This window comes from Dromiciops gliroides, chromosome 3 (genome assembly GCF_019393635.1).
Source record: "Dromiciops gliroides isolate mDroGli1 chromosome 3, mDroGli1.pri, whole genome shotgun sequence".
Lineage (NCBI taxonomy): Eukaryota > Metazoa > Chordata > Mammalia > Microbiotheria > Microbiotheriidae > Dromiciops > Dromiciops gliroides.
Genome location: NC_057863.1, coordinates 575,159,138 through 575,174,464, shown reverse-complemented (window position 1 = coordinate 575,174,464; position 15,327 = coordinate 575,159,138). Strand labels below are relative to the sequence as shown.

Genomic DNA, 15,327 nt, shown 5'->3' with positions numbered 1-15,327 from the left:
TTTCCCTCATGCTACCTTGTGTGACATTGGACAAATCATTTCCTCTCTCTGGGCCTCATTTTCCTTACCTACAAAATTAGGTTAGATTAGATGACTATTATAGTCTTTTCCATCTCAAATCTATTCTCTTTTTGTGATTTATGTATTTATCAATTTTTTATTATATCATTTTGCTAACCCTAGATATAACAATTTATCACCCCCCCAAAAGATAACTAAATCCTTAGCTTGGTGACTTTAGAAATCATTCCCTTTGAATTATCTTTTGCCTTAACAAAGGATTCTTATAAGGTATCATAAGAGAACATTTGCATTGGGACAACTCATACAACTTCATACAATAAAGAAAAGGTCAAATTGTTCCATTGAAACAAAAACGACGGCATGTTTGTTCTTCCCCAGATGTGTTGGCATTCTCCCCAGGTGCTCTGTGACAGGCTACAAATGTCTATTCATGTTCCCCCGTCCTATGTATTTCTGACCAATATACTAAATCCTATTACTACATATAAAGGGGAAAGAAATAACAAGACCCAAATGCCACTGTAATCATTAAATATATTATTAATATGAATAAATATTTGCCTGAAACATTTTCATTTTACCTTATGACACCTGAGAAAAAAAGCCAGTTAGGAGAGTGGGACCCTATTCATTACATAAAAGTGAGAATCTAATAAATCCTCTCTTTTTTGAATAAAGATATTTTTACTAACCAGTGGGCTCACTGTGGTTCAATCACCTCTCAGGTGTAGTAGCAGACTGATAGGTAGCAAAGAAGGTAGCATGCTAGACTTAGAATGAAGAAGATGTGAATTCAAATCCTGCTTCAGACATGTTAGTGGTGAAAACCAAGGCAAATCACTTAACCTCTCAGTCTCAGTCTCCTCATCTGCAAAAATGGGGATAATCATAGCATATACCTCAAAAAAGTTGTTGTGGAGATAAAATATGGTAACACATGTAAAACACTTCACAAATCTTAAGCGACTATATAAATGCCATCTATCATTATTATTATTCAGTTAACAGTCTGTCAACAAGCATTTATTAAGCAATCAATCAATATCTATTAAGCCCCTGCTATGTTCCAGGCACTGTGTTAAGCCTCTGGGGATATAAAAAGAGGTAAAAGACAGTCCCTGCCTTCAAAAAGTTTGCAATCTAATGAGGGAGACAACAAGCAAACAAATATATGCACAACAAACTATATAGGATAAATAGGAGATAATTAACAAAGAGAAGGCACTGGAATTAAGAGGTGTCAGGGAAGGCTTCCTTATGAAAGTGGGATTGTAATTGGGACTTAAAGGAAGCCAGAGACATCAGTACTTGGAACAGAGGAGGGAGAGCATTCCAGGCACAGGGGACGGCCAAAAAAAATGCCCAACGTTTAGAGATGGAATGTTGTGTTCCTGTAATAGCCAGGAGGCTAGTGTTACTGGATTAAATAAGCACCCACAGGGGCAGCTAGATGGTGCAGTGGGGGGGGAAGCTAGGTTTATATTCTAGATCAATCTAAGTATTATAAAGATGGCTCATTTTTGTAACATCATGAAGATCAGGCAGGTCTTGTCAGAGAATCAGCTCTGGAATCAGGAGGACCTGAGTTCAAATCCAGCCTCAGACACCTAATACTTACTAGCTGTGTGACCCTGGGCAAGTCACTTAACCCCAATTGCCTCGCAAAAACAAAAAACAAAACAAACAACAACAAAAAGAAGCACCCACGATGTTCTAGGCTCTAGGCTAAATGTTAGGCTACAAAGAAAAGCAAAATTTTAAAATTGCCCCAGCTCTCATGTAGCTCAAAGTCTAATGGGGGGAGGAACACATGAACAACCATAAACAAGAAAAAAGCAAGATAACTTAGCAATAATCAACAAAGGAGGGGGCAGCTAGATGGCGCAATGGATAGAGCACCGGCCCTAGAGTCAGGAGTACCTGAATTCAAATCCGGCCTCAGACACTTAACACTTACTAGCTGTGTGACCCTGGGCAAGTCACTTATCCCCTATTGCCTCACTAAAACAACAACAACAACAACAACAAATCATCAACAAAGGAAAAACACTACTATGAAGGAGGATCAGGAAAGGCTACCTATAGAAAGTGAGATTTTTGAGGGGACTTGAAGGAATCAAGATGGAGATGAGGAGGGAGACGATTCCAGGCATGGGGGACAGCCAATGAAAATGCTTAGAGTCTCAGAGTCTTTACACAAGGAACAGCAATAAAGGAGGGGGTATTTGACAGATGTCTGAATGGCAGACATCTGTAAAATAAGAACATCTGCCATTTGCCCAACTGAAGTGAGCTGAGGACTAGTAAGTTAATGAGTAAAGCACTTTGTACTCCTTAGAGAGTGGCATTATCTAGTTAATAAAATTACTGTACCAGAGGGTATTCCTCTGCCACTCAGCCAAATTACAAACAACTCGTAAGACAGCCAGGCAGAGGTAGAAGGAGCTAGACGGATCAACTATCCACAGTCCAACAATGACAGTTTTGTTCTGTCTGCACTTTTTTAAATGTATCTTTAGATGTTATGGAGTTACCCTTTAGACCCACCATCCGTAGTCCACGTGTTCTGAGTTGGGTTTTTTTCCAAAATCAGCTGTGAATTTTCACTCATCACTTTACATTTTCTTAGGGCTCCCTTGTGATACACAGCACAAACTTGCAGGATGGTTGATTGGCACTGTCATAGAACAAAATGTGTGTGTTTGTGTGTGTTTGTGTGTGTGTGTGTGTGTGTGTGTGTGTGTCCTAGAAAGAGAGGTAGTATCATGCAGTGGAAAGAACTGCTGTCTCTAAAATCACTATGGTTCAATCAAGAAATTGATGAACATTTATACATTTATCAGGTCCCTGCTACATGTAGGGTGCTGGAGATACAAATACAAAGAGCGAAATAATCCCTACTATCAAATGCTGATTACTGGTAGAAATACAAGGAGAGACATTAAAAATTAAAAGAATCTCTCTACAATGTTTTTGTTCAGAAAAAGCAAAGTGAAGTGATCGTAGAAAATTTAGGTCATATCAAAATCAGTCTGGAGAATTCAAGGGGGAAACTCACAAATGTGACATTTAAATTTGCTTCTACAATAGTCTGGAATTCAGTAAATAATTCCCCATTATTTTTTATATTTTCAAAAGATAACTAAAGTAATATTTATTACATAATAGGGTTTTTAAGGTTTGCAAAGCACCTTACATACATTAACTCATTTGAGTCTCCAAACAACTCAAGAAAGGATATATCACAGGGCTTATTATCCCCATTTTATAAATGAGGAAACTCGGGCATACAATGCTTAAGTGTCTCATTCATGATCACAGAGCTAATAAATGTTAGATATTCAAGTTCAACATAGGTCTTTCTGATTCTTAGTCCTCCACTCTGCCTACTAGGCCATAGACTAAATCTCAAAGTCTAATGTTTCCTTGACTTGATTTTTTTTCTTTTGGTTTGGTTTATTTTTGCTATTCTGAAAGTAAAAACCAATTATGTAAAAAACAAAACCCATAAGTATAGATAAGAACTGATTTCACAGGTATAAAAAACTTCCAAGTAAAAAGTTCCCTCTTCTCATGTAGGTGATCACTTTATTGGCAACTAATAGACACAGACAGGGTAAGTGACTTGCCCAGGGTCTGGCATACAGTTCATGTCAGAGACAGGCCTGAAAGCCTGCCTTTCTAGCGTTAATGCAGATTCTCTATCCACTATTCCAGAGTCTATTCTAAATAAATATCCCTGAAGAAAATAAAGGGGTCAGGGTAGATTCCAAGTAGAACAATACCATCTTCCCACTACAGCCTGAAGGAATCATAAGGCAAATGTTGTGTTATCATTGGCATTCAAGGAACAAGTAGACCTTTGGTGGGACTGAATGTTATTACTGTAGAAACCACTGTTTGGAAAACCCATCCGACAATGGCTGTAGCAGCTGTAGGAATCAGAAAAGGCTTCATGGAGAAGCGGGAGCTTTAAAGGAAACTGGGGGTTCCAAGAGGCAGAGATAAAGAGGGGGTGCAGAGCAAAGGCATGGAAACAGGAAATGGGCTTTTGTATCTAGAGAACAGAAAGAATGTCGGCGTGGCTGGATCACTGGATATGGAAGGGAGCTGAAAAAGGCACATTGAGGCTGTGTTGTAAAGCACTTTAAATACCAAACAGAGGATCACATATTTGATTCTAGAAATAATCAGGAATCACTAAAGTTTATTGAGTAGGGTAGTAGCATGGTCAGACCTACGTTTTAGGAAAATAACTTTGGTCGTTAATATCCTCAGCAAGGATGCATGTACAGATTTTCCTCATAACAATTTTAGATGGCAAAGCAGGCACATGTGTTGGTAATAGATAGCATTTATATAGCACTTTAAGGTTTATATCTTATTTTATCCTCATAACAACCCCGAAGGACAAGTACTGTTATTACTCTCATTTGACAAAAGAGGTAACTGAGGTAGAGAATAAATGACTTACCCAGAATAATCTATTAAGGATTTGAAGCTGGATTAGAACTAAGGTCTTCCTAACTGTAGGTCCTACACAAAGATGGTATGATCAAGAGATCACCTATTTTCAATATAAATAAGATCCAAAATTTTATCCTTGTCTTTGGTATCTTTCCCTCCTTCAGGTACCTTTTGAATCAATCCCTTAATACTCTCACAATTATGCTGCTTCTACCATAGATTCTCTCTGTGTATATTTGGTCTAATTCAATTGTTTTTTACATCTTTGTTCTATTCAATGCCATCTCTCCCTCTTGTATATGCATACCCAGGACTGAAATGTTAAAAATCCAAGTATGGTGGTTCTACCCTCTTTGAAGGTAAAAAAAAAAGATTATTATAAAATTATTTGCAGATCTTTTCCATTTTTCTTGTATTTGATGTCCTCTCATTTTCATCCTCAAATACTCTCCCTATTACCTACCTATTACTCCCTATTACTCTCTATTATTAGGTTAGTCAAATCACAGCTTTCCATAATAAACAATGAAAGAGTCTGATATGTAATAATTCACCTAATGTGTTATGTGGGAACTGGAGGTAGGCAGTGATGAGTTCTAACATATATAATACAAATATATTACATAAGATTCTAGTATCTATACTTCAAAATAATGTGTTTGGTTGTAAAGGTCTATGTATGAGCATCACAAATAATTAACCCTCAAGGCTAATGTTTAGAAAGCACACTTTGGAAATGCTAGTCTACTAAAGAATATTGTGGGTGTGGTGACAGGTTTTTTCAAACATGATCAAAACATATTATCATGTACTAACATACATATAAAAAATATGATGCTCTGCTGGGTTAATAAAAGTTCACCAAACACCATTCCCATCCTCAAGGAATTTCCAAGTCTCAAAGAAATGACAAACATACAATAAAGGAAAGAAAAATCATGTATCAAGTGTCTGATATGTACTAAGCACTTTATAAATATTATCTCATTTGATGCCCACAACAACCTTGGGAGGTTGCTATTATTATCCCCACCTTATATTGTAGGAAAACTGAGGAAGAGAGAAGTTAAGTGACTTGCCCACTTAACCACATAGTTAGAAGTGTCAGGGACCATATTTGAACTCATCTTCCTGACTCTGGCGTTTAAAGTGCAACATGTTCTTAGGTTTTTAGATAATCTAGATTTGTTAACTTAAACCAAGTATGTTGTCCTTCCTCTACAAAGACAACACCTCAGGGGCAGCTAGGTGGTGCAGTGGATAAAGCACTGGCCCTGGATTCAGGAGGACCTGAGTTCAAATCTGGCCTCAGACACTTGATGTTTACTAGCTGTGTGACCCTGGGCAAGTCACTTAACCCTCACTGTCCCACAAAAACAAACAAACAAACAAAAAACAACAACAACAGAAAGAAAACAGACTCAAAGTAATTCAATATAAGCTAAGCAGTCATGCAAAGATAATGGCTCCAATCCACTATTAATGAGACGTTGACTTCAGCTATTTTCCCAGCCCGTGTTGGGTTAATATGAATCCACCACAATCTCACACATAATCCCAATACATTTGTGATACATACAGCTGCCTAGTATTACAGGTGTAATCTGTGGCTGTGGAACAGGGGTTTTCTCTTTGTGAAGCAAACTAGCCAAGGAATCGAGGGTTATGAAACCTGAGAGCAAATTACTGAGGGAAAATGTGTAGTCTCCTTCCCTGGAAATCTTTAAGACCAGGAGAGATTCTCATAGTCTGAAGTGGTTTAAATCTAATCCTTCCTAGAGGCAAGAGCATAGGCTCGGGGTCCCTTCTTGACTTAATTATTCTGTTCTTCCAAGATAGAAGTGGCTGATGTGGGTTGGCATCACTCTGACCCACAGGATTCAAAGATGGAAGTGTCAGCATCTCCCTCAGGCTTCATTCTTGCATTGTGGCTCATTCTTTCCAAATGCAAACTAGATTAAAATCTTACTTCTGGGCTCTCCATTTACAACTTCTTATGACTGGTGCAGAGATTCTTTTCATCTTAAAACTAACACTTCAGACCATATGCTGGGAGGTAGATAGTAAATAAGAGTGTAAGAACTGGAACAAAAAGTCAGGTCAAGAGAAATCAATTATAATAATTGTGTTTGCCACATGTCAGGCACTTATGCTAAGCACTGGGGATAGTCAAAGAAAGGCAAAAATAGTCCCTACCCTCAAAGAGCTCACATTCTGATGGAAAGAGACACAATGCAAATAACTGTCAGACACATATTGGTCTGATTCCCCAGAAAAGTGTAACTGGTACAAAAACAGTTGCAGAGGTAAGCTTAGGGCTGGCTTAGACAGTATCCTCTGGTGGGGTTAGGACGCCAGTTCTAAAATAAGTGAGGTACCACATGAAAAGGGAGCTTGGGTGCTCAGTGCACAAGGAATGCCTTCATTCTCACTGCATCTTGGTCCTTTAACTAAGCTGTGAAAATAAGTAATCAGCAGTCAACTCTTCTGAATGCAAATTATCTCAGTAAATAGCTATACTACTGCAGGTTATCCATTGAATTCCTTGAGTACAACCAAGGCAATCTTATGTACTAGTAGAGCAGGCAATTTTCTACACAGTATGATTTGAGAGGCACTGGAAAATCTTTGCCGACTGCAGAGTTACTAGCATGCTTAATGTCTCTAATTCCCACCATTTGCAATGATTAAACTGAACACCTATTTATGAAGTGTCTTTTATCTCAGGTTACAGATTTTCTAGTTGTAATGTCCAATAAAGGGACATTTTATTGATTTGACCAAAGTCACACAGGTGAGAGAGCCAAAATTTGAACCCAGGTCTTCCAACTGTTGTACTATAAGACACTCTGCTGGTACTTAAATTAGGGAATTATTTACAAATGGCTTCTCGTAAAATTTACCTGGATTACCCCGAGGGGACTACATTTGATGGTTTTTTTAATTCCTGTTTTTGTTCTGGACCTGTAATTTTATTGGTGTGGTGAATTTTCAATGTAGGGGCTCCCTCTACCTACCCATGGACAATCATAACTTCCTTGTAATTTAGTTTTAGAGAGATGCTTAGGTTATGGGAAATTAAATAACTTGCTTGGAGTATGGAGGGATAAAGTGACCTGCTCATGTTAATAATTATAACTATCATTTTATAGCACTTATTTAATATATATATAGTGCTTTAAGGTTTGTAAAGCATTTTACTCCTGTTGTCTTTTTGATCCCCACATCTCTCTGTAATAGGCTGAAAGGGGTTAAGTGATTTGGCCAGGGTCACACAGCTAGTAAGTGGCTGAGGTGGGATTTGAATACAAATCTTGAACCAGAACTTCTAAGTACAAGGCCAGCCTTCTAGTCACTATGCTACACTACATCTTGGTTAATATCCTGATATTGAGTAATCACATTAGTTGCTGTTCATTAATAAAGAACAGAATTTTTATGAAGTAATAGCCTAGGACCACTAAATTCTGATTATGAGTCAGGAAGTAAATGTTAAAGGGTAGGGAGAATTGAACATGGAGAAGATGCCAACATGGGCACCTATAATGAATTTGAAGGTACTGTGCACTTGGAATGAGAGAGCACTAAAAGATAAACAGATGGGGCGGCGAGGTGGTGCAGTGGATAAAGCATCAGCCCTAGATTCAGGAGGACCTGAGTTCAAATCTGGTCTCAACATTTGACACTTACTAGCTGTGTGGCCCTGAGCAAGTCACTTAACCCTCATTGTCCTGCCCCCCCCAAATGATAAACAGATTATATCATGTTGCCTTGGACCACCCTTGATTAAGGTTTGAGTACATGTTCTCACTACAAACCAAACAATGCAACATCTAGCCCAGAAATGAGCTTCTGCTTAACTGATTGTCTCTTAACCAATCCAACCATAGTGTGACTCATGTATAAGTAGCTAAATCATGATATTGTATAAACAAGAAACACAATGAGGTGAAACGTGGTAGATTCACCGTGCTTCCCACCACTGTACCACAATTTCCCTCAGATGAGACCCCAAATTTATATCCAAACCTCTCTACTCACCGGCTCCCAAAATTTCAACAAGATACACCAGTCTCTTTAACCTCTTTGCAGAGTACTTTAATCAGTTTCCCTATCCTCACTTCCTCAAAACAAGTATTTTCATTTGGCATCTTTTCTGCGTGGAATTAAGAGGAAACTAAGTGAAGGAATGAAGGCTTTATTCCACACAAATGAAGCAATTCAATGTGCATCATCAAGAAATTTCCTCTTAATGAAAACTCAAGTGAAGCACTTTCTGCACATAGCAATATTTGAAACTGCACAGTTGTATACTCCATATCAAACCAAAAAAGGGAAAAAGAGGAATTAATCCAAGTTTCCTCACAGCATCATACTGAATTGTATACATGTCAGCATATCTACTAGAAAGGAGTCTTCTAAAGATTGATCTTTTTGTATTTTAAAATCTCTTATCCTAGGGTTCATAATAGTTGGTGTAGTGGCTAGAAAGAGCACTGGGACTGGAGTTGGGAAGACCTGAGTTCAAATCTAGCCACAGATATTACCAAAGTGTTGCCTTGGGCTAGTCACATACTTTATTTGCCTCAATTTCCTCATCTGTAAAATGGGAAGAATAATAGCACTACCTCCCAGTGTTGTCTGAAGGATCAAATGAGATGATAATTGTAAAGCATCTAACATAGTGCCTAGCACATTGTAAACATTATATAAATGTTAGCTATTCCATAGTGATTTTTTTTAAAGTTTTCTGAGGCAGGAAAAGAGTATTAAAGGCTCATATGCCAGTGACCACAGGAAACGTTTCTGCTAAAACAGGTAGTGAATTTCAGTACATTTACTCTGGCTCCAATAATTCTATTTTAACCTTTAACCTTCCAAAGCAGGACGATTCTGATTTTAGGCTGAAGCTTTGTCCTCTATCTTATTCTCACTTCTATAGAGGTTTGACTCCCTGACATTACACCATCTGGGCCAAGTCTTTACACAGCAGGCAGAGTTGTTAAGTAGAAATGGTTCTGTCTTGTGAAATTCACTTGCTTCCTGCTGTCTAAGTAAATCTTGGGTTTACCTAACTCTAGGTAAACACGACCCTTCTGGGCCAGCCAGTTTAATAAGAAAATCTGCTTTCAGCATTGCACTCCATGAAGAGACCTGCATCCCCAAAGCTGTTACATCCACAGGTTTTATAATGGTTAGTTTAGCATGGGGCACAGTCTTCATAAACCTCTCATTCAGGTCCTTCTCTCCCCCATGCCTTTACTCCCTCATCTGTTTTCCATATTCATGAAGTGAAATCACTCACATTAGCCCTTCTGAAAAGATTCAATAATTAGGAAACAATAGGCTGAAGACTTTTTGCTTTGTCTCTCATTTTAGGAGAATATTGTGATGATCATCCTATAAGGAACTTTATAATTTTTTATGATATTTCTGAATGTTTAAAAAAAGTAGAAAGGCTAAACTTATGTTATCAATGAGAACCCTGGGTCTACTTACTTGCGCCCTCAAGAGGATAGAATCAGAATAACACTCATACATTCTCAGGATTGGATTCAGAATCATAAGAGTCATAATATAAATTGTGTCTTCAGGGGTAGATCTATTACAGAAAAATCAACTCTTTAGGGCAAATTACCCCTTAAGTTAAATGTCAGTCACCCATCAGAATCTGAGTCAAACAAAAGATAAACACAAGAAGAAAAATATAGCATAAAAAAGCTTTCAATGGATTTCTATCTCACGTTTTCTGCAAATGGTAATTTTTGGCTTGGCATGTGTTGGAACTATGTGAATTAAAAAAGGAAGAGTATGTGAGCATTTCCTGGGTTGGATTCACCTACTACTGTCTTTCATAGTTGTATACATTTAAAGATAATCAATGATAACTGATTTCTCTTCGTAAGCAATTTCCTGTACTGCCAGGAAGAGTAACAGTCTCTGTACTAATGAAGGAGAAACTGAAAGCAGTACTTACTGTAAAAAAGAAAAGTGAAAGCTACTTAGTCATGATTCTCTACCCAGGTAAACTGCCAAAATCAATCCAAGTTTATGAGTAGAGAAAAATAATGTTCCCGATTATTCATGTTCTCCAAAAATGTGTCATTCACAATCAAGCTTTAAGAATCAATACTTTCATCTCTACTCTCTGAAACAACTTTGTTGGCTGAGTTCCAGTTACAAAGGAGCCCACTCTTTGTTCAAAAGCTAAGTTGAATCTTGAAAGGATGAAGAAACAACAGTTTACCATTTGCCCACCTTCCCATCATCACCCAGCAGAGGAAAATCAGCAACTAGCATAAAAACCAAGGGAGTGGAAAATGCCATATTAAAAACTTTCATTTGTTCCCTAATACATTTGTTTTTCTATGGTTCTGTTCCTTGCAGGCTACGAAGAACTCCACCTTTCTCACAAAGCTCGTGGGCAGTTCCATACCAGATAACCTGATTGGCTATTCTGGGGATGAAAAGAGAACTCAAGGGATAAACATTCTTGGCTTGCATTTTTGGATCCTCTCAGTAACTCACACCAGAACTAAGGAATTCACTTTTCCTTCATAACAAAGTTACAAATATGCTTTGAAGGATTTTCCATTCTCCCTGATTTTTCCGCAATATCTATGAATGCCATATTTCCAGAGTGGACTCCAAATCTGACGAACTCAGCCAGTCTGCTCAAAGAATAGAGGTGAAAAACACACTGGAAAACATATAAGGTACAATTCAGACCATATGATCAAAGGAAGCAAACCAGCACTTGCTAGAGGAAGCTTTTTCTGTTCTTTATCAATAGAAATGTCTAATCTGGGACAAATCAAAGATCATTTCCATGAATATTCTCCTTTGTCTATGGCAAGGTCTCCAGAAGCAGGTAAAAACTTAAAGCTATAATCAACCCTCTAACTATCATTAATTCTTCTTTCCACTGGTCAGGCTTATAACTATGACAATATCATTAGGGCTGTGTGATTAAACTGCTTCCATTAGCATAGAGAAGAGAGAGCTGACCTTGGAGTCAGGAAAACCTGAGTCCAATTCTCATTCTAACACATAAGACTGGCTGTGTGACTCCAGGGAAGGGATTTAACCTCTCAGTGCTCCCAGCCAACTTACTGAGTGTAAGTTGGTGGGGGATCAGGGGGAGTGCCAATCTACGTTATAGAAGTACTTTACCAAGAGCTTCTTATAAGTAATGAAGTTACAAGTCCGCTTCCCAAAATGCACCATTTATTTAGGAATACAATGTAAGACCAAGTTATTTCCAAATTTCATCACCAAAAAAAAAAATATCATAGGGTAATGAAAACAGCACAGACCTCAAAAACCCTTTGAATTTCCATATAAAATCTTCATCACCATCAATTTTATGATGCAATTCATTGTAAAATCATGGTAAGATGATGACTGAGAATGTAAATTCTATCTTCCCTGATCTGTTTCTAATCTAATCCAGTACTCGTCCACTCCATACAGGTGAATTTGACAGGCCAATGATGCATCATGCTTCAATGGATATTGTGAAACTAAGTGCTGCTGTAATGTAGAATAATTCCAATGAATTCCTTTAATTCTGTCCTACATTATATGCACAACATTTATATAGTCCATCTAACTCTTAAGTTGTGTCTGAACAAGAATGATAGGGATCCTAGGGGAAAACCAGCAGCACCAATTAAAATAGACATTATAGGAAGCAACCTGGAAATTGTACAGAAAGAAAGTGGTCACTTACCCCCTAGGAACTGAATTCCTCCTGCCACCCTGCCCACTGTTCTTGAGATGAGCTCAGACACACAGCAACCCATGAGGGCAGTCAGTGCCACAAGGAGAAGAAGACCACAGCCCAGGCCAGTCACTACAGTACAGATTCTCCATTCTGCGCTGGGAATACCTTGAAACGAGGCATAACGCCCACATTCCTCCACCATCACCATCGTCTGACGATTCTCATCATGCACTGGATATGAGCATCTCCGGAAAGTGCCAAAGGACACCGGTTTCCCCATTTGGGATCCCAAAAGCCAATAAGGCATGAAGAATCCTACACAGGAGGCAGCAGCACAGAGGAAGGAGAGCAGCGCCCAGATCACACCTGTGCACGTTAGACTTGATGCCATGATTTCATCCAAAAAACGCTAGATACGGCAATGAAGACCCACAAAGGACCAGAACTAAGTGTTCCTGAGAATGAAGAAGAGTATTGATATGTCAAAAGAAGACTCACAGGAAGCCTTAATCCTTTAGCTTTGGAAAATCTCTTGAAAGGGGCAATCTTGAATCTTACTGGCCATCAACTTCTTTTCTTCTGCAGTAAGGATAATAGTCCCTAGTGAAACAACAGTGGAGGAAATAAAGTTAAAGGTATTGAGAAAAATGATCACACCAACTCAGTTGACCCAGTTTGAAACTGTAGAAACCTTTCAAAAGTGATTTTCAATATAACCCAAGTTGAGTGTGCCTGACACTGTCCTCCCACAGTCTTGGCCAAATAATTACTGACAGCTATTTACTTAAAGAAACGAATGCCATCTAGTTGCCAAGTTGATGAATTCACTTCATTTACTGGCAGTAAAATGAATACAGAAAGTTCACTAGCAGTAAACTTATCATGGGGTTTTAAAAAAAAACCAACCACACTATAGAGTGTTTACTTTCTTAGTTGATAGCCTCCAAACATTATTGTTTCCACCATGGTTTTCCCAGTCTTTTACTCTCCTAGTTCATTTTGAGAGTAGGTACAGACTTTATCTGAGTCCCCTTAGAGGTATATTAGTTCACCGTCGGTGTACAGTAGACACCCAAAACTGGGCTCCCTCCCCTTCGCACACCCACACAGGCACACAGAGTGGAGCATCTGGTCATTCCATTAGCCTTAGCAATGACTTTCCTCCAGTGAAAATGAAAGTATGTGTATGTGTGGATAATCCCAACGAAACCTACTTGCCCAGCCCGAGTCAGTATGTCAACTTGCAACCAGAGAAATAAAGCAAGCTCTTCATTCCCTTCACCAGGGACCGCAGACAGAGTCGGAATGTCCTTCTCCTTCCCTTGTCTGCCGCCTCTCTAGGTTTCTGACTCCCCAAAACTTTCCACAAAGGAGTGAGATTAAGAAAGAAATCCCCTCTAGCCCCGCCGCTCAGGCTTCCTCACTTAAATACCCAGTCTAGCTTTCGGCTGCCCTGGAAGGGTGCCTTAGGCTGGGCTCTCTCTCCCCAATGCAGCCCTGGGTGTCACTGGAAAGGTGATCTCTGGCTCCTTTCCTGACTCCTGTCAGCGGCAGGTCACTCTGGAGTTAGCCCGCGTGAGCTGTTCTGGTCACAGCAGAGGTAAGAGAGGAAGGAACCAGCAGAACTGAAGAAAAGGGCCCTTCATTTACAGCTGGAGGTTAGGCACCATCCTCACGCCCCCGCGACCCGGGACCCTCCAGCTTAAAGACGCACAAAGCCGCCTTCTTCCCAAGGAGTTGGAGAGTCTTCGCTCGCTCTCCCCAACCCCTAGCCCCGCCCTGCCCAGGAGAGGGAGGCAGGGAACGGGGACGCAAGGATGGGAAGCAGCACCTCCCGGGGGGCAGACACCGAAATTAGACCCTGCCGGGAGGGAGACACAACTGGAAAGCAAAGCTGGTTGGGTACCTGAACCCCAGAGCAGAAGGGTTCCCAGCTGCCAGCGGAGAGAGAGGTCCCCTTTCTACCCCTCATCTCCCTCCCGGTTCCCGTCCGCCCGCCTGAGCTCAGCGCTCTGCACTTACATGGTTCTCAAGGCGGCTGGCTCCTTTCCTTCCCGGTCCCGGACGCACATGCAACTTGCTGCCTTTCCCGAGCAGTAACATCCACGAAAAAGACGCCCCAACCTTCCCCTCTGCCTCCGGGCCAAAGACTGGGAGGCTGACTTTAGAAAGCTAGAGTCCTGTGGGAGGCAAGGGCGCGCCGGGTGGACAGGTTTTCCAGGGGGAAGGAGCAGAGATATTGCAAACTCTTCTGCTTCTGCTGCCGCTGCCGCCGCCGCTGCTGCTGCTAAACTGTGCTCTAGAGGAGGGATGTGGACGCGCCGGGGCGGCCGGGATCACACGCAGATGAACAGATCTCCCTTTGGCAGGCAAGGCACGCACAGCCAGCCTCCTCCCCTCTCCTCCCCAGCCTTCCCCTCGCTCTTCTCCCCTCCCCCTTGCACCCGGTGGGACCCTGCCGCAGACAGAGCGCGAACTGAGGCGGGCGGATGAGGACATTCCTGGAGAGCTGGAGAACTGTTGGGGGGCGGGGGGCCGGGGAGTGAGGGAAGGAGGCAGAGAGCGAGCTTTCAAACCCGCTCCCAAATGGGAGCGCCTCTCAGGGAATAAAGAGTCTAGTAGTCTTCCAGTACCCCCTTCCCAACCCCCACGTAGAGTCTTTACTAAGTGGTGGTGGGAGCCAGAAAAGGAAGACAGCCCTGAAGACCAAGACAGAAAAACGGGGAAGTTGGTTGCTTTCCTGTGGCCATCCTGGGGTGTTAAATGAAGACACACCCTCACCGCCTATATGCCTATGCCTCCTTAAGGGATGCTCCCGGGAGGCAAAGCATCTGAGTTCCAGACAAAGGTTGGAATCTCTTGTCTTTACAAGGCGAATTGCCTGCTGACAGGGCGCTTGGAACCCTGCTCCTTTGGAAGGGCTCTAAGAGCTGGGTGTGTATTTCATAATGGAAGGGGGGAGTAGTTGCTTTGTTTGCGGGTGGTCAGGGACAGCAGCCGCCGCCTCTTGTAGACAGTTATGGAAAAGGTCAAGGGAAAGGAACTACTGGCACATAGTTTCCCCGGGCAGAGTCCGGCTACAGGCGTGGCTTACTTGTGATGGAATGAAA

The 15,327-nt window shown here is 40.8% G+C and overlaps 1 protein-coding gene across 3 annotated transcripts in view; it reads right to left on the bottom strand.

Annotated features, from left to right (window-relative positions):
* LHFPL6 (LHFPL tetraspan subfamily member 6) overlaps positions 1-14,991 on the bottom strand; it is a 314,124-nt gene extending 299,133 nt beyond the window's left edge. The window contains exons 1-2 of one of the 3 annotated variants that reach the window (XM_043990919.1): positions 14,240-14,991; positions 12,224-12,672 (exon numbers count right to left, since the gene is read on the bottom strand). In XM_043990919.1, the coding sequence (XP_043846854.1) occupies positions 12,224-12,608 (385 nt within the window). In that variant the 5' untranslated portion in view covers positions 12,609-12,672; positions 14,240-14,991. Of the gene's footprint in view, positions 1-12,223; positions 12,818-13,431; positions 13,928-14,239 lie in introns of those variants that run through there. The other 2 variants (XM_043990916.1, XM_043990918.1) reach the window with 2 other exon arrangements.
* Between the last annotated feature and the right edge of the window lie 336 nt (positions 14,992-15,327).